The 25111-nt window shown below is 36.1% G+C and overlaps 2 protein-coding genes across 2 annotated transcripts in view; both read right to left on the minus strand.

The window, feature by feature from the left end:
• Nucleotides 1–456: 456 nt before the first annotated feature.
• LOC142617296 (mitochondrial adenine nucleotide transporter ADNT1) lies at nucleotides 457–20857 on the minus strand. Its single transcript, XM_075790083.1, has 8 exons — nucleotides 20298–20857; nucleotides 19407–19455; nucleotides 19121–19284; nucleotides 17862–17899; nucleotides 3400–3512; nucleotides 3138–3251; nucleotides 1839–2183; nucleotides 457–842 (listed from the first exon to the last, which is right to left on the minus strand). The coding sequence occupies exons 1-8, from the start codon at nucleotides 20456–20458 to the stop codon at nucleotides 759–761; spliced, it is 1068 nt and encodes a 355-aa protein (XP_075646198.1). The 5' UTR covers nucleotides 20459–20857; the 3' UTR covers nucleotides 457–758.
• A 1433-nt stretch (nucleotides 20858–22290) lies between these two features.
• LOC142616321 (uncharacterized) overlaps nucleotides 22291–25111 on the minus strand; it is a 15019-nt gene continuing 12198 nt past the window's right edge. Inside the window, exon 2 of the mRNA XM_075789196.1 lies at nucleotides 22291–22518. Within this exon, the coding sequence (XP_075645311.1) occupies nucleotides 22291–22518 (228 nt within the window). The remainder of the gene's footprint in view (nucleotides 22519–25111) is intronic.

Here is a 25111-nt window from a genome sequence, read left to right on the forward strand (position 1 = left end):
AATGCTCATCATAGATGGAAAATCTTTTGTAAGATTAGTTGGACCATGAGTTATATAAATTTTGTGAGAATTTGTAAATTATAATGTTTTCTTACAATTTTTTTGGCTGAAAGACTTTTCCAAGTATTATAATTATACAAACTTCAATTAGAGAATTAATTTTTTCCATCATTTTTTTTTTGATAAATAGAGAATTAATTTTTTCCTTTTTTTTTTTTGAGAAACAATTAATTTTTTCCATCATTAAACAAAATGTTATTTATAAGCGTAATAACTTCTCAAAAAAATAAAAACAACTTTTCAAAAAAAAATGTCATTAAAAAGAATAACATTAAGGTAGAAGTTATAACCAAACCAGTAGAGAATCCAAATAAGGGATAAAAAACTATCTACAACTAGAATGGATCCACTTGAGAGAGAGAGAGAGAGAGAGAGAACCCACTCAGGAACATGTAATTGCAAATATTCTCAAGAAAAAAAGCTCTCTTAGCTCTTATGAAAGGCATGCAAATGCTCTTGCATTGTCAAAACATTTATTGACACAGCATATCAATGGGAAGCTGAAAGCTACAGCATATTCAAAGGAAACATAGAAAGGAAAACAGGGGAAAACAAATTATAAACACAGGCTGAAACGTGCTTCTAACTCATTCCTGGAAAAACCAGGAGGAATAAATTACCTAGTTTACCGTCTCTCTATCCCCTTGCCTACAAAAATAGCAGACTAGTCCAATAATTATCGTTGAGTTCCCTGCACTTCAGTCTGATATTCTGATCTCAACTCCGAGAATGTCCTTCACCACCTCATATGTCACAAATGCAATTGCTATAGATGGTACTACCTGAATAAGACAGGCAGCGCATCAAACAATGTCCTTAATGCCGCGAAAGATATTGAACATTAATGGATGATTTATCATTTTTATCAACCAACTAAATGATATGAATCTATTTCAACAACATTTAAATGACTTGATTTGAAAGGCAAAAAGTCTATGGACACCTGTAAACACCAAGCAGAAAAGGGAGATTGGAGGTGATACTGATTGAATGCTAATCTCAGAGTACTGATTGAGTACATTTGAGTGATTCTGGAACCAATTTGGAATATTTAAGAGCTGAATTGCTGAATACAGTAAAACGTGCTTTTACAGATACTAAAAAGAATACAAGTCTGAGGCTCTGAAGGACCAGCGTCAATGTACAACTGCTGTTCACTTCAGATTCTGAACATGGAACCATAGAAATTTACACAACATCTCTACAAGGACCCAAATTCAAGACTAGAGAATACATACATCCACATAAAAGGCATATAACCATTACTTGAGGCCCACATATGGATGCACCTTATGTTAGACATCCTATGGACCAGAAACAGTAAGGATGGTTCTACGTCACCTCATTTGCAAAAATTCAGGAGCACTCTCTCTTATAACAAGTTCAAAGCATCAAACCCTATCAAATATTTCAAAACCTCTTTAAGTGACCCAGTATTAGAGGCATAACCCATACGTCATGGATACTTGGCTTGCCAGCCAAATAAAAGGTCTGCAAGACACAGGAATTCATAAGATGTAGAGGCTTTTTTTTTCTCCCTTCCAGCCAGTGGGATTATAGCCCTGAATCTTGATGTTTCTCTGTTTCTATAAAAGGTGAAACAATCCCCCCAGCGTAGGAAATTACGATAATTTCCTTATCCAGGTGGGTCTAAAATATGAAATTTGATCATACAGACAAATTTTACTCGGAAAGTGTCAACTGTCAAACTACTTAAACCTAAGGGTATTCCCTACATTTCAAAAGACAGAGATAGCAGGTAATATAAGGGGACTGACCTTCACAGAATTGGGGACCAAACCCTTGTACAATGCACCAAAGCCCTCATGTCGAACAGTTTTCCTGAATGCATCAATCATACCAGTGTATTCAAGCGGGGCCGCACTCCTCCCATCACCAGTGATAACAGAAGCAGCATTAGTCCAACCCACCATCTGCATTCGTCGACGTATGACATCAAGAGGATAAGCAACAGTTTGTCCAACAGTTCCAGCAGCAGCTCCACATGCCAGCCGTGTTGTCACACTCAGCTCAGAGTCTTCAATTAGTCCAAATGGTTTAGCTTTAACCAACCAATCCTTTAGAGATTCATACACAGCAAAATTGAGACCCACATATGGAATCTGTAAGCATCATATGGAGAATATAAGTCAGCTAAGTTTTGAGATTTATCCCACCAAAGCATTTATGTGTGTGTGCATGTCCACATGTGTGTTTGTGTGAAAATTACACAATAGTCCAACCACGAAAGATCTAAACAAAGATCACAGTTAAAAGTGCAGAATATATTGAAACTCCTACAAGGATTCTATCCAGCCTTCTCTTTCTCTCTCTGTACATGCTTTCTTTTGCATTCTTAACAAAGCATAAATATTCCTCCACTATTCCCATTGATGCCTTCTACCATATTCAAACAAGAAGCAAGAAAATCCGAGAAATTCAAATCAGGGCTTACAGCTGAATGTGGCATGTTGTGATATGAAGCTCTACAAACTTATATTCTAATCTGAGGACGAAAATTGTCTATTCCAACAATTTGAGTAACAGCCATGGGCAGATGAAACATGTGGCCTTCTTAATTAGTTATATTATTTAGTAATTATTTTTATGACTAAAAATTAGCATAAGGATTAAGGTATACTTTAAAATATTTATTTATTTACTAAATAATAAAAAAGATATCCATGTCATATTGTACTCCAATAATGACGTGTTGTTGTGTTTGTATTGTATATTGTATCCGTATCAGTGCTTCCTAGAGAGGCCCTATTCAAAAACTAAAAACACACTAATCAACCAAGATAATCAGACTCAAGTAAGGTACACCCTACTTGGTCATGTATGGCCAAAAATTCCCACATAACAAGGATCTTTATTGATCTCATTTCGAAAAAAGTACAAAATAATATTACCTATCAAAAAAAAGTACAAAATAATATTGAAGGCAAATTCTTGACAAGCACAAGGTCAACATAATTATTAAGACAACCATGCTTTTAGCTGCACATGGCTGAAGCTATTATTAAACTAGTAGAGTAACAGATTAAAAATGAAAAAATAAACAAGATATTACTTACAACTCCAATAACAGAAGGAAGCCAGCCCTTGTACAATGCCCGTGGGCCTTCTTCCCGGAGCACGGTTGATAGAGCATGGAACATTCCTCTATACCGATAAGGAGAATTCTCTGTCTGCAAATATTAAATATTTAAACTGCTAATCAACTATGCACAAATCCCTGATGAATGATGATTACCAAAAAACCCTTAAATGAAATGAAGACATTATTCTTCCAGAAACATATTTGCTTTAATCTATTGGGGTTAGAAGACTAAGTACCTGTACAGTTAGCCTGCCCCGTACCATGTCCATTGGGTAAGTTGCAGACATGGCAATTATTCCAGCACATGCCCCAGCCCCAAGACGCAAAAGAGGAGTGAGCTGAGCATCCTCTGCAGAAAACAAGAAAGGTGCATTAGGCAACCCATATGTCCTCTATCAACTCTATTTCTAAATCCTATGACACACAAAATGAAGTTCGTCTGAGTTATTTTATGATCATGTCTTACTAACAAAGTTCATGTTGGCATAAATTTATCATTTTCCACTTTTAATACTAGAAGCAGGTGCAAAGCAAGATATCCCACTAAATTTAGTAAATTGCTAACACACAGAGGACTCATGAAAGTGTAAAAACAAACAAGTACTATTTAGTCTGAGAGAAGATTAGCAAGACCTTATTTGACCTAATAAGAATGTGTCAAAACTTAAAACCCAAATCATTGTGCAGTACCAATCCACATCACAAAGGAAACACAACTAACAGGCAACATGAAAATTGCTAAAATTGCACAATTGAAAGGTATGCAATAACACTAGATGAAAAGGTCTTAAGTAACATGTCAATGCAAATGATACTAGAAGAGCCTCGTGAGAGTAGATTTGCAATGAGAAAATTATGATTACATCAAAGAAGAAATAGAAGTTTCAACCTCCCACAAACCATACAAGCTCATTGCGCTTGAATGATGAGAAACCAAAAGAGTGAGAAAAGTTCAATCAAAGAATATTATAAGAAAAAAATAATTGACGTAGGACAACCACAATAGTATAATAGAGCAGAAAAATGATAGGATAAACCCTAGGAGTCAGCACCTAAGGGCTGCTTGGAGTCAGCACCAAGCAAACTGGAGTCGGCACCAGTGTAAAAGAGAACAAACGTTTTTTTATAATTGTCAAAGCTGTCTTACAATAATCAGAAAAAGTGTTTAAATAGCTAACAACACAAAACCCTAATTATTAAATAGCTAACAACACAAAACCCTAATTATTAAATGCTCGGGCTTGCTTAATCTCAAGCCCAATAACTAACAGGCTCCATCCATAAGGCCACAGGTTGGGCCGTCTTCTTTTTGCTCTTCCTCCCATACGTGTGTATAATTGGGGGCCTATATCTTGTGTCCGCACCAACTCCCCCCGGGTGAGAGGAACTCAACCCCGTCGAGTGGAAAGCTGAAGAGCTCTGACAATACTCCAGTAAGTCAGGATCTAGTCGCTGTAACTCATCACTAGTAATCCATGTGCAATCAGAATCTGGTCGCCCGCGCCACCGAACTAGGAAACGGTGAACTCCTCCATCCCTGGTAGAAGCAATTTGCTCATCTAAAATAGCATCAATAGATTCTTTATGTGCATAGGGCAAATTTAAGGGTAAAGGGGTAGGCATAGGGGCATCAATAGGATTAAGCAAAGGCTCATCAAAATGAGTATCAGGAATAGCTGTAGGGCTTTTATAAGCAACTAGATCCTCAATATTAAAGGAGGAGCTAATACCATAATCATGAGGAAGGTCAATGACATATGCATTTGGACCATAATCATGAGGAAGGTCAATGACATATGCATTTGGGCCCATTCGTTTCAATACCTTGAACGGACCGGCACTACAAGCCTGCAATTTCTTAACGGTCCCAGAAGGAAACCGTTCAAGTCGGATCCGAATCATGACATAATCTCCTACCTAAAACTCTGCATGACGCCGATGAGTATCAGCATGAATTTTATATTGAGAATTACTTACCTGAATTTTTTTGTGAATCTCAGTATGCAAATCATGAACCTGTCGTGCGAATGCCTCAGCAGATTCAGAAATCCTAAAATGTGGGGACATGGGCAAAAGATCTAAGGGCTTCCTAAGTGTATATCCATGCACAACCTCAAAAGGACTAACGCCTATAGACCTGTTGACAGAGCTATTATATGCAAGTTGGGCTATAGGAAGAATTGAATCCGAATTTCGATTGGCTTCACCCACTAGACATCGAAGGAGGTTCCCTAAGCTACGATTAACCACCTCAGTTTGACCATCAGTTTGAGGATGAAATGCCATGGAAAATTTCAATTTGGTGCCTATTAAATGCCACAAGGTCTTCCAAAAATAACTCATAAAGCGAACATCCCTATCAGACACTATGGTTTTGGGGAGACCATAAAGCCTGACGTAGGACAACCACAATAGTATAATAGAGCAGAAAAATGATAGGATAAACCCTAGGAGTCAGCACTTAAGGGCTGCTTGGAGTCAACACCAAGCAAACTAGAGTCGGCACCAGTGTAAAAGAGAACAAACGTTTTTTTATAATTGTCAAAGCTGTCTTACAATAATCAGAAAAAGTGTTTAAATAGCTAACAACACAAAACCCTAATTATTAAATGCTCGGGCTTGCTTAATCTCAAGCCCAATAACTAACAGGCTCCATCCATAAGGCCACAGGTTGGGCCGTCTTCTTTTTGCTCTTCCTCCCATACGTGTGTATAATTGGGGGCCTATATCTTGTGTCCGCACCAATAATAATCATCTTTCATTCCTTATTTACCAAGGAATATTTGAAAGCTAAAAGTCCAAAATATAATACACAGCTATGCCAGAACAAATAACTACTTTTAGTTGTCACTGTAGACCAGAACAGCCATGGCTCCCCCAAACATTTTGAAAATTTTGTAAAATATAAAGCCTTTAGGAAAAATAGCACTTGGCCTCCTCAAATAAAATTTGTAGAGCAGTAGTAAAACAGGACATGTCAAGAGGTGACAAAGTATGATTTTGAATAGGATAGAGTAGTGGAAAAAAATACATGTGGTCGACTCTAATTAGTTTGTCGGGGAACCATAATCAACCCCAACTTTTTGGGATTAAAGTTTAGTTGTTGTTGTCTATATTCTTGTTAGATTAAGCATATTTATAGACAATGCCCAAAAAAATTAACACAAAATCTGCTTAAAATATGTCAAGTGATGATATCTGAGAGGAAATAGGAAAATATAATAAGTTGTAAATTTAGCATAAATTTTTTGTGTAAAATATTATAATTCCTCCCCAACTTTGATTCCTTTCTTATTATGCCATTTAGTTTTGTTTTGATCACACTATTTAATATTGAATTAATCATAATATACGAAAGGCTACTCTGTGCATGAAAAACATAGAGCAAACCCAGATAATACAAGAAGAAGAAAACAGAGAGAAACAAAAAAGAAAACCAAACAACAAAGAAATTACAAGAGAAAAAGGGAGCAAAGAAAAGAAGGGAGAGAATCACTAAACGTGAGTCCCTACGCCCGAGACCAATCAAAAAGAGTTCCACTAATGCACCAATCAACAAAATCCAATCTCTTCAATCTCAAATTATCTCCCGTTAGGATCTTATTCCAAGCTACACACCAAACAAAAAAAGAAACTCGCCATAGGGGTCTTTACTCTCCAAATAGCTTTCCAAGGAAAGACAGTTGCGGGAGAATCCCTTAATTTGTTATAATATAACCGGATGTCAAAAGCCCCATTAAGCTTCAATTTTCATCTCATCCGGTCTCCAACATCCATAAGAGGGGTAATGGCACCCAGTATACAAAGAAACTGCAACCCTTCATCCATCTCTCAATCATTAAAAAATCTACTAAAACGAACATTCCAAAATCTTCTCTCCTCTGCCCCCTGCCTAGGCAAAGAAGCTTCAACAGAAACCTCCTTGTTAATGCAATGCCATACAGTCTTGGAAATACCAATTGAAAAGGTTGATCCCCGTACCAACCATCCTGCCAAAACCTCACTCTATTCCCCAACCCAACAACAAACTGACAATTTTTGCTAAAATCCTCCCATCCCATGCGAATACTTCTCCACAAACCACACCCATGAACTCCCCTACCCAGCTTTGAGGTCCATCCCCCCCATTCTTTCCCATATTTTGAAGCTACCACCCTCCTCCATAACCGACCCTCTTCCTTCCCAAACTGCCACAACCATTTCCCCAATAATGCCTTATTATTGGTAGTGAGTTTCCTTATCTCCAAGCCACCTTTGGCTATAGGCGCACGAACTTTATCTCATCCTACCAAATGAATCTTGCTTTCACCCCATAGGAAATCCCTTTGCAACTTTTCAATTTTATTAGCCACATGAGTAGAAATTGTGAATAACGATAGAAAGTAAGTCGGAAGACTAGATAGCGTACTCTTGAGCAACATCAATCGACCCCCCTTAGACAGGTACAACTTCTTCCACCCAGCTAATTTCCACTCAATTTTTTCCAAAATTGGATTCCAACTTGAAGGGGACTTATGAGAAGCCCCCAACAACATGCCAAGATACGACATAGGCAAAGTTCCAACTCTGCAACCCAAGATATCAGCCAGAGCATGCACATCAACAACCTCCCCTATTGGAACCATTTCACTCTTATGCACATTGACCTTCAAACCTATTACCGCCTGAAAACTAAGTAACAGCAACCGAATATGAAGAATTTGCTCCACATCTGCATCACAAAAAAAGAATAGTATCGTCTGCAAATAATAGATGTGAAACACGTTCCCCTCCATCCCTCCTACCCTCAAGATTAAAACCACGGATCAAGTCAACTCCCTCCACTCTTCTCAACATTCTACTAAACACCTCCATCATGATCCAAAACAGCATAGGAGATAGCGGATCTCCTTGTCTTAAACCACATGAACTACCAAAGAAATCAGCGGGAGACCCATTAATCAAAACAGAGAACTGAATTGTGGATATACAAGTACAGATCCACTTACACCACTTCACTCCAAAGCCCATCCTATTCAGCAAAGCCTTCCAATTCACATGATTGTAGGCTTTCTCCATATCGAGCTTACAAATGACTCCAAGAACCCTACTCTTCCCTCGGCTATCCACACACTCATTCGCAATAAGAACCGAGTCAAGGATTTGCCTCCCACCCACAAAGCTATTCTAATTCTCAGAAATCAATTGATCTAAAACCACTTTCAAACGATTTGCCAAGACCTTAGCCAAGATTTTATACACACTCCCCACTAATCTAATAGGTCGAAAATCTCTAATATTAGAGGCATCATTCTTTTTAGGAATTAATGCAATGAAGGTAGCATTAAGGGATTTTTCGAACTTGCAATGTTGGAAAAACTCTTCAAAGACCGCTAAGACATCTTTCTCCACTACCCTCCAACAATGATGATAGACCGCCATAGTAAACCCATCCGGACCTGGAGCTTTGTCCCCTTCCAAATCACTTACAACCTGAAGAATCTCCTCTCTCTCAAACTTCCTTTCAAGCTAAACCCTCTCCATATTCTCAATACGATCAAATTCCAAACCCTCCACAAAAGTCCTCCGCTCCTCAGTCTCCTTGTACAAATTTTTATAAAATTGTACAACTTGACTGTTACGGAGATCTCAAAAACCACCCCATCCACCTCCAAGGTCCTTAGATGATTAAACCTTCAATGGGAGTTAGCCATTTTGTGAAAAAATTTGATGTTATTATCCCCTTCCTTGATACATAACATTCTAGATTTTTGTCTCCAGGAAATTTCTTCCAAGGAAAGAAGATGCTCCACCTGGGACCTCAACTCAGCCCTATGACATTTCTCCCCATCGGAGAGACCAAAATCCCCTTCCTTAGCATCTAATGTTATCAACTCCTCCAGTAATTGCTTCTTTTGATGCGCTACATTACCAAACTCTCGGCAATTCCATTGCACAATATCCTCTTTCAGAGCCTTTAGTTTTTTTGCAAGCACGAAACTAAGTGTACCTACAAAGGAATGCCGATTCCACCAAGTTTGAACTTTATCCACAAATCCCTCCGACTTTAACCACATATTTCAAATCTAAACAGACTTTTCCCCCTTGCCATTCCCCCTGCCTCCAAGAGGATTGGACTGTGGTCTGAGATAGAACAGGGTAAAATCCTTTGAGTAACATCTTGGAATGGTCCTCCCAATCTGGAGTGACCAAAGTTCTGTCAATCCTAGACATCGTTGGTTGATCAGAACCACTAGACCAAGTATAGCTACCTCCTTCCAAAGGCAAATCGACCAAGTTAAGATCCTCAACAAATTTAGAAAATTTTTCCATAGCCAGGGTCAAACGGGTCTCGCCCCTACGCTCGCTAGGAAAGCGAACAATATTAAAGTCCCCAAAGCAAAAAAGTTTTTCACACACACACACACACATATATATACCTAGTATAACTCGAAGCAATGTTACACCACTCAATAACTTGTCATAGAATTCATATTTTGAAAATCTCACCATTGAATTACATGTTTATACGTTTTTAACATTCTTGCCAATTTTCATGTCAATTGGTTGTTATTAACTATTTGATCCATAAACTCATCTTCTATGCATTATTTTAAACTATAAAAATTTGAATTTAAACAATTGATTGATAACATGGCTATTAATCTTTGATCACCATGAAAATTTGCAAGCATGGAGAATATATTTTCTTTTTTGATAAGTAATAAATTTTAGAGTAAACTACATATTTGGTCCCTATCCTTTATAGAGTATTTTAATTTGGTTCTTAACCTTTTAATTGTGTCAATTTGGTCCATAACTTTTCAGTATTGTGTCGATTTAGTTACTACTGTTATCTCTTGGATGAAAACTGCTAACGTGGCTATAAGCATAAACTATTTTACAAATTGTTGATATAGCACAATACACATCAACTTTTTAAAAATACTAAAATACACAAAATAATAACAAGTCAGATTTAAGTATTCATTAATATTTTAAAAATACTTAAACAAAATTATAACACCATAACTTCTCCACCCAGTCTTCACCGCCAACATCCCTTCAACCTTTCGCTCTCTGGTGACTACCCACCCACTTGTCTAATACTTTCTCTGACACATCTACATATACAAGTATGCTATGTACATCAAAATTTGTATCTTTCCTTCATTCTTTTTGTTATTTATGGTTTTTTAAAACTCATGGGTTCTTCTTTATTTTTATAATAAAGTTTTCATCTTTTGAGTATTCTATGCAAGGGAGACATGCTTTTTTTTTTTTTAGCTTGGAGTGCCGGTGCTACACTTTTTAAGTACGAAGAAGAAAGTCTTTGCCAAGGCCACTATTCATTGGCTCGCCATCATCGTAGAGGAGTAAGAATAGGAAGTGGGTTTGTGTACTGATAGAATTTGAACGGCTTGACGGGTTGAAAACAAACCGGCAAGAAGGCCTGGTGCCACTGGAATAGAGAAGGTGTTGCTGGAAGGAGAAGACACTGCTGTAAGGGAGAAGGTGTTGTCCTCACTGTTGGCGATTTTGGATTTTAGGGAGGCAAGGATTTTGGATTTGATTTAGGTTTACCATTGTTTAATGAAATCAAGAAGCTTTCTTATCAAACAAAAATATTTGATTTGGGTTTTTTAAAAAGAAAATGTGAAGTAATCATGGGTTAGGAATTTTGATCCCAAAAATTACTCACTTAACTTTTTTTATTATTTATTTAAGATTATTCTGACATGTTAGACTAGGTGGCAATCAATGTGGCAATAAATAATTTTTTTTATTTTAACCATTTGTCACGTCAGCAATTTTCATCCAAAAGATAACAGCAGTGACTAAATTAACACAACACAAAAAGGTTAGAGACCAAATTGACACAATTGAAAAATTATGAACTAAATTGAAATACGGTGTAAAGGACAGGAACCAAATATGCAGTTTACCCTAAATTTTATTGTTATAAAAATAGAGACACCCTAGTATACAAGAAGTGTACAAGGGGTCAACAAAAATTACAAGGATCAAAAAATCAAGAAAGGAAGAGAATGATTGGTTTCGCAAAGTAGCCAACAAATCTAATAAAGTCCTAAAGAAAAAAAGCTTGAGGTCTAGTATGGATCTCTCATTATCTTCAAAACACCTACTATTCATTTCCCTCCAAAGACACCACATTAAGCAAAAGACACCACATTAAGCAATGGGGAACAATTAACCATATATGATCATTTCTATGACGACCAAATCTGCCTTGCCAGCAAGCTAGAAGCCCCACAACAAACTGCAGCATAACCCAGCTTACTCCAAATAAACCCAAAACCGTAGACCACAAATCCATAGCAACCGAACACTAAAGAAATAGATAGTCAACTGATTCACCGTTACACTTGCACATATAACACCAATCCAAATCCAAACCTTCATTTTATGTAAATCATCAATCATCAAGCATTTTTCTAAAGCAACAGTCCAAACAAAGAACACCACTCGAGAAGGAATCTTCTACTTCCAAATACTTTTCCATGGAAAACAACAATCATTAGAACCCACTAGAAGACTAATAATAATTATTAGCCATGAACCCCTTATTTCTATCTGGTTTCCAACACATCTTATCCTCACCAAACCCCTTTACTATAGCACCATATGTGGTATCCATGAAGCTCGACACAGCCTCTAATTCTCGAGCACAGACACCCCTAAAGAAACTTGCAAGCATGGAGAGTATATGAAGATAATGTAATTTAACGGTAGATTTGTCAAAATTCGCATCCAATTAAAAAATATTAAGTGGTGTTAGATTGCTTAGAGTTACACCAAGTGTAACTTGAACCCAACCCTATATATATATTTGATAGGTATGAAAGTAATATTATTGAAAATAAAGAGAAAAGAGAATACAAAGTGTTCACAGTAATGAACAAGGAACAACACAAAAACAAGGAAACAAAGGAATCAAGAAATTAAACTAAGAGATAAAAGAAATTCAGTAAGAGAAGAACAATCCAAGAGACCCAAAACCAAGACCAATCAAAAAGAGTCCGTTGGCATGGATATCCTCGAAAGTACACCAATTATGTTTCGTCCAAATAATCCACAACAAACAGCCTAGAACCAAATTCCAAATATCATAATTATGTCTCCTAAGCCATTGTTGCCAACTAAATAATAAGTCAGTAACAGAACCTGGCATGACCCAATGGATCCCAATCAGCCCAAGCATATGCACCCACAAAAAATAAGCTAATGGACAAAAAAATAAGGTGATCCACAGATTTCTCATCACAACGACACATACAACACCAATTTGCCAAGGGGTGACCTCGAAACATAAGATTATCCAATGTAAAAATCTGGCCATGAACTATTGTCCACTTAAAAAATTGTCACCCTCTTAGGAATCTTTACTTTCCAAATGCCCTTCCAAGGGAAAAAGGAAGTAGGAGCCACCCGAATCTTATGGTAGAAAAACCGAGTATCAAACTTCCCACTACCATTAAAGCCCCAACAAAGACCTTCCAACACCCCCAAGAATCCGAGATTGAATCAGGTGAAGAAAGGAGAAAGAAGCCACTAACTCCCAATCATTGAACTCCCTAAAAAAACATGAATTCCACACTCTAACATTACCACCCACTGGGAGACACAAAACATCATAAATACAAGCTTCCTTATTGGCTGAACACGCAAACAACTCAAGGTAAAGAGTTTTGAGAGAATTATCCTCAATCCACTTATCATGCCAAAAAAGAATATAAGAACCATCACCCACCGCAAAATACAAGTGCTTAAAAAAACTCACCCACCCTTCACTGATGCTTCACCTTAAACCACACCTATGGGCCCTTCTACAAACTTTAGTACTTCACCCCCTTTCCCCTCCCCATATTTCATGGCAATAACCCTCCACCAAAGATGACTAGCTCCATGACCATATCTCCAAAGCCATTTCCCTAATAAAGCCTAATTAAAAAGACACCAATTTCCGAATCCCTAATCCACCCAACTCAAGAGGTAAGCAAACTTTTTCCCAAGCCACCAAAGGGTATTTGTAACACTGCTCTGAGAATCCCCACAAAAAATTTCTTTGAATACGCTCTAATCTAGCAATCACAGCTTTAAGGGCAATGAAAAGAGAAAGATAAGAAGTCGGAAGACTTGAAAGGGTACTTTTCAACAAAGTGAGCCTACCTCCCTTTGATAAATTAGGTCTCTTCCAACCCGAAAGCTTCTTCTCCATCCTCTCCAAAATAGGATTCTAGATAGATGCTGTCTTATACGAAGTACCCAAAGGCATACCCAAATATTTCGTAGGCGTTACCCACCCCGCATCGAAGAATATTAGCCAAAATGTGAATGTTACTCACCTCCCCAATAGGGACAATCTCACTTTTCCCCACATTCACCTTCAAACTGGTAAAACCCTGAAAAGAAGACAGCCAACCTAATCGAAAGCAACTGCTCCCTAGAAGCATCACAAAAAAGAATAGTATCATCAACAAAGAGAAGGTTGGAAAAATGAATACCAATAGAGTTAACAAGACCCACATGAAAGCCCCAAATAAAACCACCATCCTCAGTTTTCTTCAAAATCCTACTTAGAACCCCCATGATCAAAAGGAAGAGAAGAGAAGACAACGGGTCACCTTGTCTTAGACCTCAAGAACTTCCAAAGAAACTAGCAAGAGAACCATTCGCTAACACTGAAAAGCAAACAGTAGTGAGACAGGCCTTTAACCAACTCCTCCATCGTACCCCGAACCCCACCCTATCCAAAAGATAAAACAAGACATCCCAATTCACAAGATCATAGGCTTTTTCAATGTCTAACTTGTACACCACGCCCAGTGTACAACTCTTCAATTTCCTATCAAGACACTCATTAGCACCACACCCAATGTACGAATCTTCAATCTACTATCAAGACACTCATTAGCAATAAACATAGAATCCAAAATTTGTCTACCACCCACAAAAGAATTTTGGGACTCAGTTGTAATAGAAAACTCAATTCAATTCACTTGATCTTCTTCATATTTTATCCAAATTCAATTTCTTCATATAGCCAAGCACACATCTTTGTGGAATTTCTCACATCCAATTGGTCTTCATGGATTTTGAGGCTTTGTCCAAACTTGGATAATCTTTCTGACGTAGGACAAATTAGGGATTTATCTACGTTTGGTTGTGATGGGTTTAGGGTAGGAAAGAAGAAGAATTAGAGAAAAGTTATGGCTGTTTAGGGGCTGTGTGAACAGTGACGTGAACGATAACCCTAGAAAGAAAGAAGAGAAAATAAAGAAAAGAGAGAAAAAGAAAAAACAAAGGCCAATGTGCCTATTGCTCAAAACACTCAATTTTATCAATCAACTCATTCTATTTTTTTTTTAAATACATTGTGCACTAGTACTAGTAGTAATATGATTCCTGCTAGTATTAGGACTACTAATAAAACCTAATAAATACTAACTTGGACCCAAAGTAAATAAACCTAAGATACTTAAAACCCTAAAAGATTCTAGACTCAACAAAACTACCAAAATATCCTTAATTCGCAAGAATTGCAGAAATTACAGATTTGCCCCTTAATATAAAACTGACCATAACTAATAAAATAAAATAAAAACCCAAATTTGAAACCGTTTTAACTCTAAATGACTCATGCTTAGACCATTAAAAGGGCACTACTTTCACTTCAATAGGACTTCACACTAGGACCCAATAAAATAATTCTTGAATAGGCGAATTTGCAGAGTAATAGCATATTAATCTTCCATGACTCCATCACTTTCACCCTAGTCTTTTTTTTGGTTGTCTATTGCTGCCTTATATAGTTTTATACATGTCCTTTGATTTATTTTTCTTTGCATTGACATCAAATTCTACAATTTTGGCAAAAGTCTTATAGCAAAGGCATCCCATAATAATATATAAATTTGTTACAATACCCACAAAAAAAAAAAGCAACATATCTTGTACTAAGTTATGCGTCTACATTCATGTCACAACTATAGAACTTATGCTACGCATGTACAAAGAGAATTATTTATCCATAATGGTGAATGTATCACACAAATGCACATAAGAGGTATACCATTAGTGGAAAAAAACTCATCCATGATTAACGACCATTTAAACTATAGTAGTAAGACCTCATTACGATTATTTTAATGCATTCTTCACCATGGCTTTGAGATTTTTTTGGTCAGTTTATGGGAACCAATGTTGTTAGCACCTGGGATCTCCGATGGCATATCACTAACAAAATTAATTTGGAAAACTTGAAGAATATGGGTAAGAAGAAAAAAAAAATCCTTCACTTTAAGGAGACTTTCCAAATTTGCAAGAGTGAGGTAGAGCAATTGCAAATATATATATAGACAAAAAATCACTAGGTTTTTTTTTTTTTTTTAATTCTAATAGAATGGCAATTGAACAGTTTTCATTACTACTTGATTGGGGAGAGGGAGAGTCATAGAGTTGAAGGAAGTTTGAATTATCAAATTGGGTTTGATGGAGGAAAGTTGAAAAGTTAGGAAATTCAACGCTTCAGCATTTAGATACGTTCAACAAACATGCTGTAAGGACTTTACAAATTTTGATTACATTTAAACTAATGCATTTATAATTTCAACCGTTTTATATTTCCTACAAAGATTTTAATATTCAACACATTATTTTTCTTAGAAATTTGGGAGGAGGGAATGGAATAGAATGGAAATGAATCAAAAGAATAATTTTAAAATATTCTTCTCTTCCTTTGTTTGGGAGTTTTAATGACGGAATGAAAAGTCTATTCCCTTGTTTGGGAGTTTAAGTGGGAGGGAATGGAATTGGTAGGAAGGATACTCATTCCTTTCTATTGCCTTAAAACCTCAAATTTGCATTCCCCCCAATGGAGGAAATAGAATTAGATTTAATGAATTTTTTACTAAAACTCCTAAAATACCCCTATATATTCATCACTTTATTTTAAAATAAGGGTTTAATAGTAATATTGTCACGAAATGATTTCATTCTATTCCCTCTATGTTACTCCCAAACAAGATTATTTAAATTCTATTCATTTCTATTCCTTTATTTTAAAACATCCAATTAAGGTTACTTAATACCATTTCATTTCATTCTTTTCCCTCGCTTAAATACATTCCATTCATTTCCATTTCCTTGCTAAAATAAATTTCATTCCATCTCATTCCCTTATGAACTCTTAAATGAAACCTAAAGATAGGAAAGAAGCATTCAAATACCATTCAAACTCTGAATTCCTATGAAAGTGATCAAAGAAGGCCATAACATCCTTATCCTTTTCCACTACACTCCAGCATTTATGAAAAAGCAATAGTGAAGCCATCGAGACCTGGGACCTTATCGCCCTCCATCTCCTTTAGAACCTGGATCACCTCCTCTTTAGAAAAATCCCTCTCAAAAGAAAGCCTCTCATCCTCCTCAATACTAGCAAATTCCAAACCATCCATAGTAGGATGCCACGTGTCTATCTCCATGTACAAATCCTGATAAAACTGAACCACCTTAGAATGCATAACTATCTCATTCTCATATAGAACACCATCCACCTCTAAACCTCTAATATGATTAGTTCTTTGGTGAGAGCTCGCTACCTGGTGAAAAAAACGAGTATTATTATCACCCTCCTTCACAAACAGATCCCAAGACTTTTGTCTCCAAAAAATTTCCTCCAAAGAAGCTAAATGGACAATATCGCCTATAATCAAAGTACGACAAGTTTGTTCCTCATGCATGAGGCCCAAAAAATCTTCTCTAGTGTCCAAACCCATAAGTTCAGACAAAAGGCTCTTCTTCCCAAACACTAGGTCCCCAAATTCCTTCGTAAGGAGAATCTGCAACGAGATCTCTGTTTGATCCTTCATGAGATTCCAAAGAAGAGATTCCATTTCGGATATCTCCGTTTTGCTTGGGGTTTTATGACTAGAGATTCCATTTCCAAGGTTTATAGAGTCCTTGTATTTTTGTAAATTTTTTAGTCTACTTTGTGTTATTGTACATGAAGTATTCTTTTTTAATAAAATTATTCTTACCTTCCACCCCCGCCCCCCTACCCCGGCAAAAAATAAAAACATAAAAAGAATATCTTAAATTATTCTACAATTTTTTTTTCCTTAAGGCATCCCAAAATAATATTCCAAGAACAATGGAGGAAAGTGGCATGATCAAGTAATTCTAAATCACGTGATTCTAATAAACACAATAGCCAAACACATAGGGTGTGATTAGAAAATAGTCAAAATTTGAGGGATGTACATACATTTTACTATATTATGTATTGTATTTATTTAAATATTATACAAAAAAGATAATTTTATAAGAATAAGAATATATTGTGCACATTTTAGTAAAGCAATATGTCATATAGTTGGTGCAAAGAGTAAAGAATTTGGAAAAAAAAAAGATTAAATACTAGAAGATAAAAGAATTGGGGTCTAGTTGCAATGTGGGGCTTTCTTGACAACATTTATAGGCTACTTTAGTTATTATTGAGCTTTCTATTACGTTTCTTTAGGTTAAAAAGGCTTCTGATTCAGTTATAATAAAATTTTGCTAAAATACAATTCCTTGGTAATTTTCAAAGGCTCATAAGTCTTATTGTGTGTTTTGAATCGCTTTCCTATTTGGTTTTGAAGTATAAAGAATTACACAACACATGAATGAGACAAAATGAGGCTAAAGATGGACATACCATTGCCAGTTTGCTGCTGATACATATACAAGATTCCCCTGTCATAAAATAATAAGGGAAACATATTAATCAATTGTCTTCACTAGTTCAACATGAAAATATGACTAATATAATTGTGTAGAGTAGGAGAGTGGAAGCATGACCATCTCTTCTTTTCCAGAGATACACAGATGAAAAAAGGTTTAAAACATGTAAATGAATATTTTATTCAGTCTTATCATTAAACTTCGAAGGGTTTATGATTCATTTCATGTTATCCCTATTTCAAAGTGACAAGACACGTAATGTGAAGTAGCTGAACAGACTGAAAAAGTTTGTCCTTTTGAATGTCTGATAAGATTGGGCATTACACATACAATGAGCACCTTCACACATGACAGCAGCATGTTTAGAATCAACAGTAAAGTCAACCAAACTCAAAAAACCACACTCCCAAACAATTCAGTTTGGCTGAAGAATGCAATTCATAAACATGGCCAGGTCATCTCATAAACGTGCTTCATAAAACCAACGCTAAAGCTCTTTCATTTCTTTCTTTCAATCTGTTTTCATATATTCTTTGATCTAACTTTTAAGAGCTTTATACATACAAGAAACGTGACTGCCTTTTTAAAGGTTAATTTCATCCCATCACCTATTGATATAATCTTTATTTTTATTTTTTTTATAAGTGCCTTTTTAGATATGATCTACTTGTTTTTTATATAATTTAAGTTTTCGAAAACATAATATAAGATTACTTTCTTTATAAACAAAAGGTTGAGTTGCTGAGAACCCATAATATAGACAAGCAGGGGGGTAAAACCAAATTAAATCATTTGTTGAAATTTAAAAACGCAAAATGTTCTTTAATTTAAAACAGTAATGCTATTGAGAAAAGGTACAAATAAATATTAAACTCAAATGATCAGTAAGTTCTATAAAAATTTTATGAAAATAATTTAGTCATACTTCATAAACTGCCTTATAAGAAATGCATAGATCTCAATAATCTTATTGGCAACGATAAGAATAGGGTAAGGTTTAGTGTTCAGAGTGAGAAGAAGATAACTAAGTTGCATTTGTTTTTTATTGGTAAGTTACACACACACCCAGTGAGTATCACCCTCCATCTTACACTTACAAGGGGAGGGACGTGCTATTTGAACTAGAGCTCATTAGCACACTTCACCAATCTTGGCAACACCACGAAATATAAATTATAAAATTGAACCCCAAATTCAAAGCCGATAACAGAGATTGCAAGAAGAAACTTTTACTTTGAAGCCTGCTCGTAGCTGAAGAACTTGACTGCAGAGTTTGGGACAATACGTGCACAGTTAGTACCATTTCCTTTGAACAGTCCACGAAAACCCTCAGTTCTCCATATATATTTCAAGCCTTGAATTGTTCCATTGTATTTTATGTTATGGGGATTCTGGACCTGTAATTAACATGTCATGAATTTTGATATATTAGTTGGTGTGTCTCTGCATATATTAACAAGTATGAAGTATTCAATTGTGATTGAGAGAAGGGAAAAATATTAATTGAATACAAACCAACCTGTAGCAATATCTTCAACCTTTCCAATGGAGCAACAGCTGTGCGTGACCTACATTGACATGAAACTTTTCAGTCAATATAAAATGAAAATGGCAGTACCATTAAACGCAAATGAGAAAGAAATTCACAGCATGGTCTTGCAGGCATCAATCAGCTATGCTAATAGGAAAAATCTGAAATATTTCCACTATAAGTTCAAAGTTAGTGATTTTTTTTTTATATAAATAGAGAGAAAAGTTACACACACACAATGGGCCTTGAACCAACTACCTCACCCTCTACCTAACACTTGCATGGGGGAGGAGGGGTTAGTTGAGCTAGAGTTCATTGGCCAAAATTAGCGATACCAGAGTTATGGAGGAAACAGAGTTTTTCTGGCCGCCATCTGTTATGGAAATTTAAGGTCCTTGGCAGAGTTAAACTATGGACAAAGTTTTCTGCCTAAAAGATTCATATTCTAAAAACATCAAACCTATAGATCACATTATTCAAATTCCAGTGCCCAATACACATTTTCTAAAACATCATGTGAACAATCTCCATTAGAAACACCAGAAAATATCACAAACACATATAAATTTCAAGTCTTGAAGCAATGAGTCCATTACTTATAGTTGTTTATATAAATTACAGAATACAATATCCAAATAAAATTACTTTTTTTTTTTTCATTTCTTTCTTATTCCATCATTCTCAATCAATAACCAATCAAAATCTTATATATCCACTTTAGGAGAATAAATAAATATATATATTCAATGTTAAATTTTCTTTTTCTCAGCAACCACACAGCAATTTTTCGTTTCCGCTTCGGTTAAAAGTAAAAAGAAAATTCATATAATCGAAGAAGAAGAAGAAGAAGAAGAAGAAGAAGAAGAAGATGGAACTGACAATCCTCCGGCGACTCCACCAGCGACAAGAGACTTGCAAATACTGAGAACAGCTTGGCTGCGAGCCTTCACGACGCCTTCTCTCGCAAGCTTCGCCTCCTCCGCTAAGTTCACGATGGTCGACACCGCCGATTCGCTCGTCTTCACGTCCTCCGAAGCCATTTTCTAGGGACTAGTGAGAGCAAACCAAAGTTTTCGCCCGATCTCCGCCTCGTCGATATGAATCGGGTCGGATCTCCGGCGGTAATACTGAAATGAGAGACTCTCTCTACTACTGTACTGTACTGTGTGAAAGTTGCAGAGAGTGTGGCAGTGGCGGCTGTTGCGGCAGAAAAAAGAGTTCAGCGGGATGAGGGCTTTGCTTTTTCTTTCACTATTCTTGGGATTTGCCTATTACAATTAGACGCCGTTTGTTTACGTTTGGGACGTGCGGCACGCGCCTTTTTTGGAGATTGTGTTGCACGCGCGCGATATGTGGTCGTAGTGTAGTGTTCCTTCCGTTGTATCAATGCGGAGTTGATGAGTCGCTGCTGTATGCGGGGAACACGAACACGTTTATGGGGGAAGAAGGGGTTTGGTGGGGTTTTGCGGTGTATTTGGTTTTTGGGTTTTCTTTTTCTTTTTTCTTTTTTCTTTTTCTTTTTTCTTTTTTTTATTGGTGGATTTAACCCGTGCAAAACACAAATATGATATATTCTGAATTAATAAAAAAATATCCTAACCTTTTATCAAGAAAAATAATAATAATTTAAATTAGATAATTTACTGAAAATATATATATAGTATAATTAAAATTTATTTAGATAAAATCTTATCTAATTTAATAAAGATTTGTTTGGTTTCCTATTGTTTTATTAAAAATACGGTGAGTTCCCCCTCAAAAAAAAAAAAAAATTACGGTGAGTTCTAACATCATTAATGAAAGATGTTATAGCAATGAAAAATGATATGTCCACAACATTTTTACAACATTTTTACAACAAATCCTAAGTGGCAGGATGTTACTGGTTGTTATTGTTGAGGCAAAAAAGTAATCTTAGTGTTAGGTTCAAATTTGAACCAATAACAACTAACCACCTATGATTTGTTGTAAAAATGTTGTGGACGTAGCACCTCTCGCAATGAAAAATGATATGTCCACAACATTTTTACAACATTTTTACAACAAATCCTAAGTGATTAAACCATGTTTAGAACCTTAAACCATGTTTTTTACAGCTTAATTTCTATTAAACTAAACTAATGATATTAGTCGATGTGCAAATGATTAGCCCAATTCCATATAACAAAAGCTATACTAAATAATACATAACAAAACTAAGGCTGCGTTTGGTTCAACGGTAAATCAATTCCGAGCGGAAAATAATTTCAAGGGAAAATATTTTCCCGTAAAGAAAATGTATTCAGGCTGTTTGGTTGCACAATGAAAAATAGGGCAGAAAACGGATTCCACTATTTGGTTGCCTTGAAATTTGTTTTACTGTATTCATTTTCCCATGTTTGGTTTGTTCACACATTTTACGAAAAATATGAAATGCCTTACAAATAAACACCTGCATTGCCTAGACAAACTTGTAATAGCACAAAAATAATCATCTACTTCAACATTGGCAAAGAGCATCACAAAAATAATCATCGACTTCAATATCAACAAAGAGCATCCGAATATACCCATAATATTTATATCAAAACGCAAAATAATGTACTTTCACCATTAGCATTACACGTCCATGGTGTACAAAATTGATACCTACACATGGTATCTGAGTAGTACACATGTGCCCTACATGCTTAAAGTCACCATACAGAACTTGGGCAAGTGTATCGTCCCAATAATACAAAAGAGTTCACATCCTACAGGTTACAAATACATACATAGCCTGCTTACTGATAATACAATTGTTACATATATAATACAATGTTAGGTGAATACTAATACTACATCACACACAATCCCTAAGCTACACCATCATAGTCAACACCAAACAGACAAGTCAGAGTCGAGTGAGCAAATAACTATCCATCCAAAGCTTCCTCAACTTAGCATTCTTGGCCAGAAATCTCCTAGCTGCCTTCTTATTTTCACGCATATGGTCAAAGGCAGTTGCGAGCATATCTTCATTATACCCATCCACCACCATAGCCATCACCTCAGAGTAAAGACTATTAAAATCAACAAGCCCCCAGTTGATTTCTTTCAATGCCACAGTAATTTCCTTAAGCTAATCAGATAGATCAATTAGAACACTATCATCAGAGGGAGGTGCACGGCCTCTTTCACGGGACTTCGAAATTGTGGACCCAGTGGTGGATGATTCTACCACATTCTTGTTGGGAAAATATATATTTGTATCACATACAAAACACGCACGCAGCGGAAAATTAACGGATCTACTTCATTCGCAATTGATAACATGTGCTATGTAAGTTTCAGAATTTGAGAACAAGAAAGCGTACCTTAGTATAGTGAAATTCAAAACAATCTGAATAGAAGTACTTGGGAAGACTCTCAATCTTCACTCCAATTCCACTTGATGCCCAAGAAATATGGTCTCTCAATCAATTTCCAAGGAAAGAATAAGAGAGTGTTCAACACTCACATACAAACCATTTCATTTCTTGTATATTCTTCATGAAAACCCTTATCAAAAGGACTTATGAAATTCTGTATATTTCTCTCCTTATATATAACTGATTATCTAATTAGGCTAGCGTTTTAGGCCTTTCCAATTGATGAGAATCAACAAGCATTCAAGGATCCATTGCATGTTCCAGTTGGGCCTATTACAAGAGCAAGATCCAAGAAGATCAAAGAAGCACTTAATGGGCTGATTCAAGAGATTCGGGTTGATTCTAACGCAAGACATTCCAAACTTAGCCCAAAGGAAGCTGAAAACGTAATAAATTTAATTCAAGCTATTTAGGGCTGATCTGGCTTAATTGCGAGTGCTTTATGACATGAATTAATGGCTGATTGACTTTCCAGCTCTATATCAGTTAAGGCAGATTTTTTCCTATTTTAGATTTACTAATTTCAGACCAAATCAATTTTTATTTAGGGTTTTATTATTTAGTACGTTTTCTAGGTATTTTCCTTTTTTTTAGGTGCATTTAATACTTTTTAGGTCAAATTTGATTCCTGGTATGGTAAGGTATCAATTAGGAGTTATTTTAGAATATATTTTCTTGTCTGTCAAGTTTTATGGAGCCCTTAAATAGGCTCTGAAGTTTGTAAACGTTTTTCATAATATTATTGAATAGAAATCAGAAAATGTGAGGCTTTGCTCTCTTTTGGTTCTTCAAGAACTGTGAACTTATCAATGATTCTTCCTTGTGGCGTTCAAACTTTATACCTTTGGTTCGTGATTCTTTATTATCATTGGGTCAAGGTCAACTTATACCTTTGGTTCGCGTTTCAATTATAAACGTTGGGTCAAGGTTTCTATTAAAAATCTGAATTTTAGCTTTCTTGGGCAAGTATTCCAATATTTTTGTTGGTTTTCAAAGCGTATCGATTGAGATTCGCATCATTTGGTATCAGAGCACAGGTTCTAAAATCAGTTTCCTATCCCTTTATCTTCTGTTTCTTGTTATCATCCTATCTTATTTCTTTGTGTTCTTCATTCATCGTTCTTATTTTTTTTTGTTTTTATTGAAGTGCATTAGGTTAAAATCGTGCACCCAGTTCAAAAAAAAAAAAAACGTGGAAAAAAAAAAGACATCTGAAAAAAAAAAAAATTTGTTTGTAGTTTCAATTCTCTCAAACCAGAATATCGTTTTCTTTTGTCCTCTTCCTTTGATTTAGTGTTTTTGTCATATTTTCTTGCCGTTGGTATTTGTTTTTACACTACAAGTTGAATTTCTTGATCAAGTTTATTAGTTTAATGAAGAACTGAAAATGCGAAGTTACGAGTGAAAAAAGGCAAGAGAGTGTGAGACTGTTATCGGGAAAAAGCCAATTTAAGAGTGAAACACGAGTGGGAGTGACATAATTTGAGTGCAAACACGTGAGGGAGTGTTGTGAGGAATTATTTCTAACAATTCTCTGTTGTTTCCAAAGTATGTCTTTCAGGTGTGAAACATCAAATAGGGAAGGAGGGGAGGAGTCGTCCATCATTTTACAGGCTATGCAACAACAATTTGAACGCATGAACGTGGTGTTTAATGAGATTCGGGATCGGATGGATAGGCAAGACACTGTTATTGCTACTTTGCGTGAGGAGCGTCCCTAAAGAGGCCCTAATGCTAGAAGGCAAGAAAGGCGTTCTCACATGAATGATTCTGATGAATACCACAAAGATGAGTTTGAAGATGAAGAAGATCAATCTTCATTGAACAATGAGGGCAGGTTTGTGCCAAGTAGAGAAAGGCGTGGTAGAGGTTTCCGAAGAGATCCAAGATGGCAAGATGGGACTGACAGGAACCTAGGAAACATAAAAAATGAAGATACCAACATTCCAAGGGAAAAATGATCCAGAAGCATACTTGGAGTGGGAGAAGAAGGTGGAGTTAATCTTTGAGTGCCACAACTACTCCGAGGAGAAAAAGGTAAAACTCGCTGTCATTGAGTTTACTGACTATGCTATTATATGGTGAGATCAACTTGTGATGAACAGAAGGAGAAACCATGAGAGACCTATTGAGAGTTGGGAGGAAATGAAGGCAATCATGAGGAGGCGGTTTGTTCCTAGTCACTACTATAGGGACTTGTATTAGAAATTACAGAGTCTTACTCAAGGCTATAAGAGCGTGGATGACTACCACAAGGAGATGGAGACTGCCATGATTCGGGCAAATGTAGAAGAGGATAGAGAA

This window comes from Castanea sativa, chromosome 11 (assembly GCF_040712315.1).
Source record: "Castanea sativa cultivar Marrone di Chiusa Pesio chromosome 11, ASM4071231v1".
In the NCBI taxonomy this organism is placed as follows: Eukaryota; Viridiplantae; Streptophyta; class Magnoliopsida; order Fagales; family Fagaceae; genus Castanea; species Castanea sativa.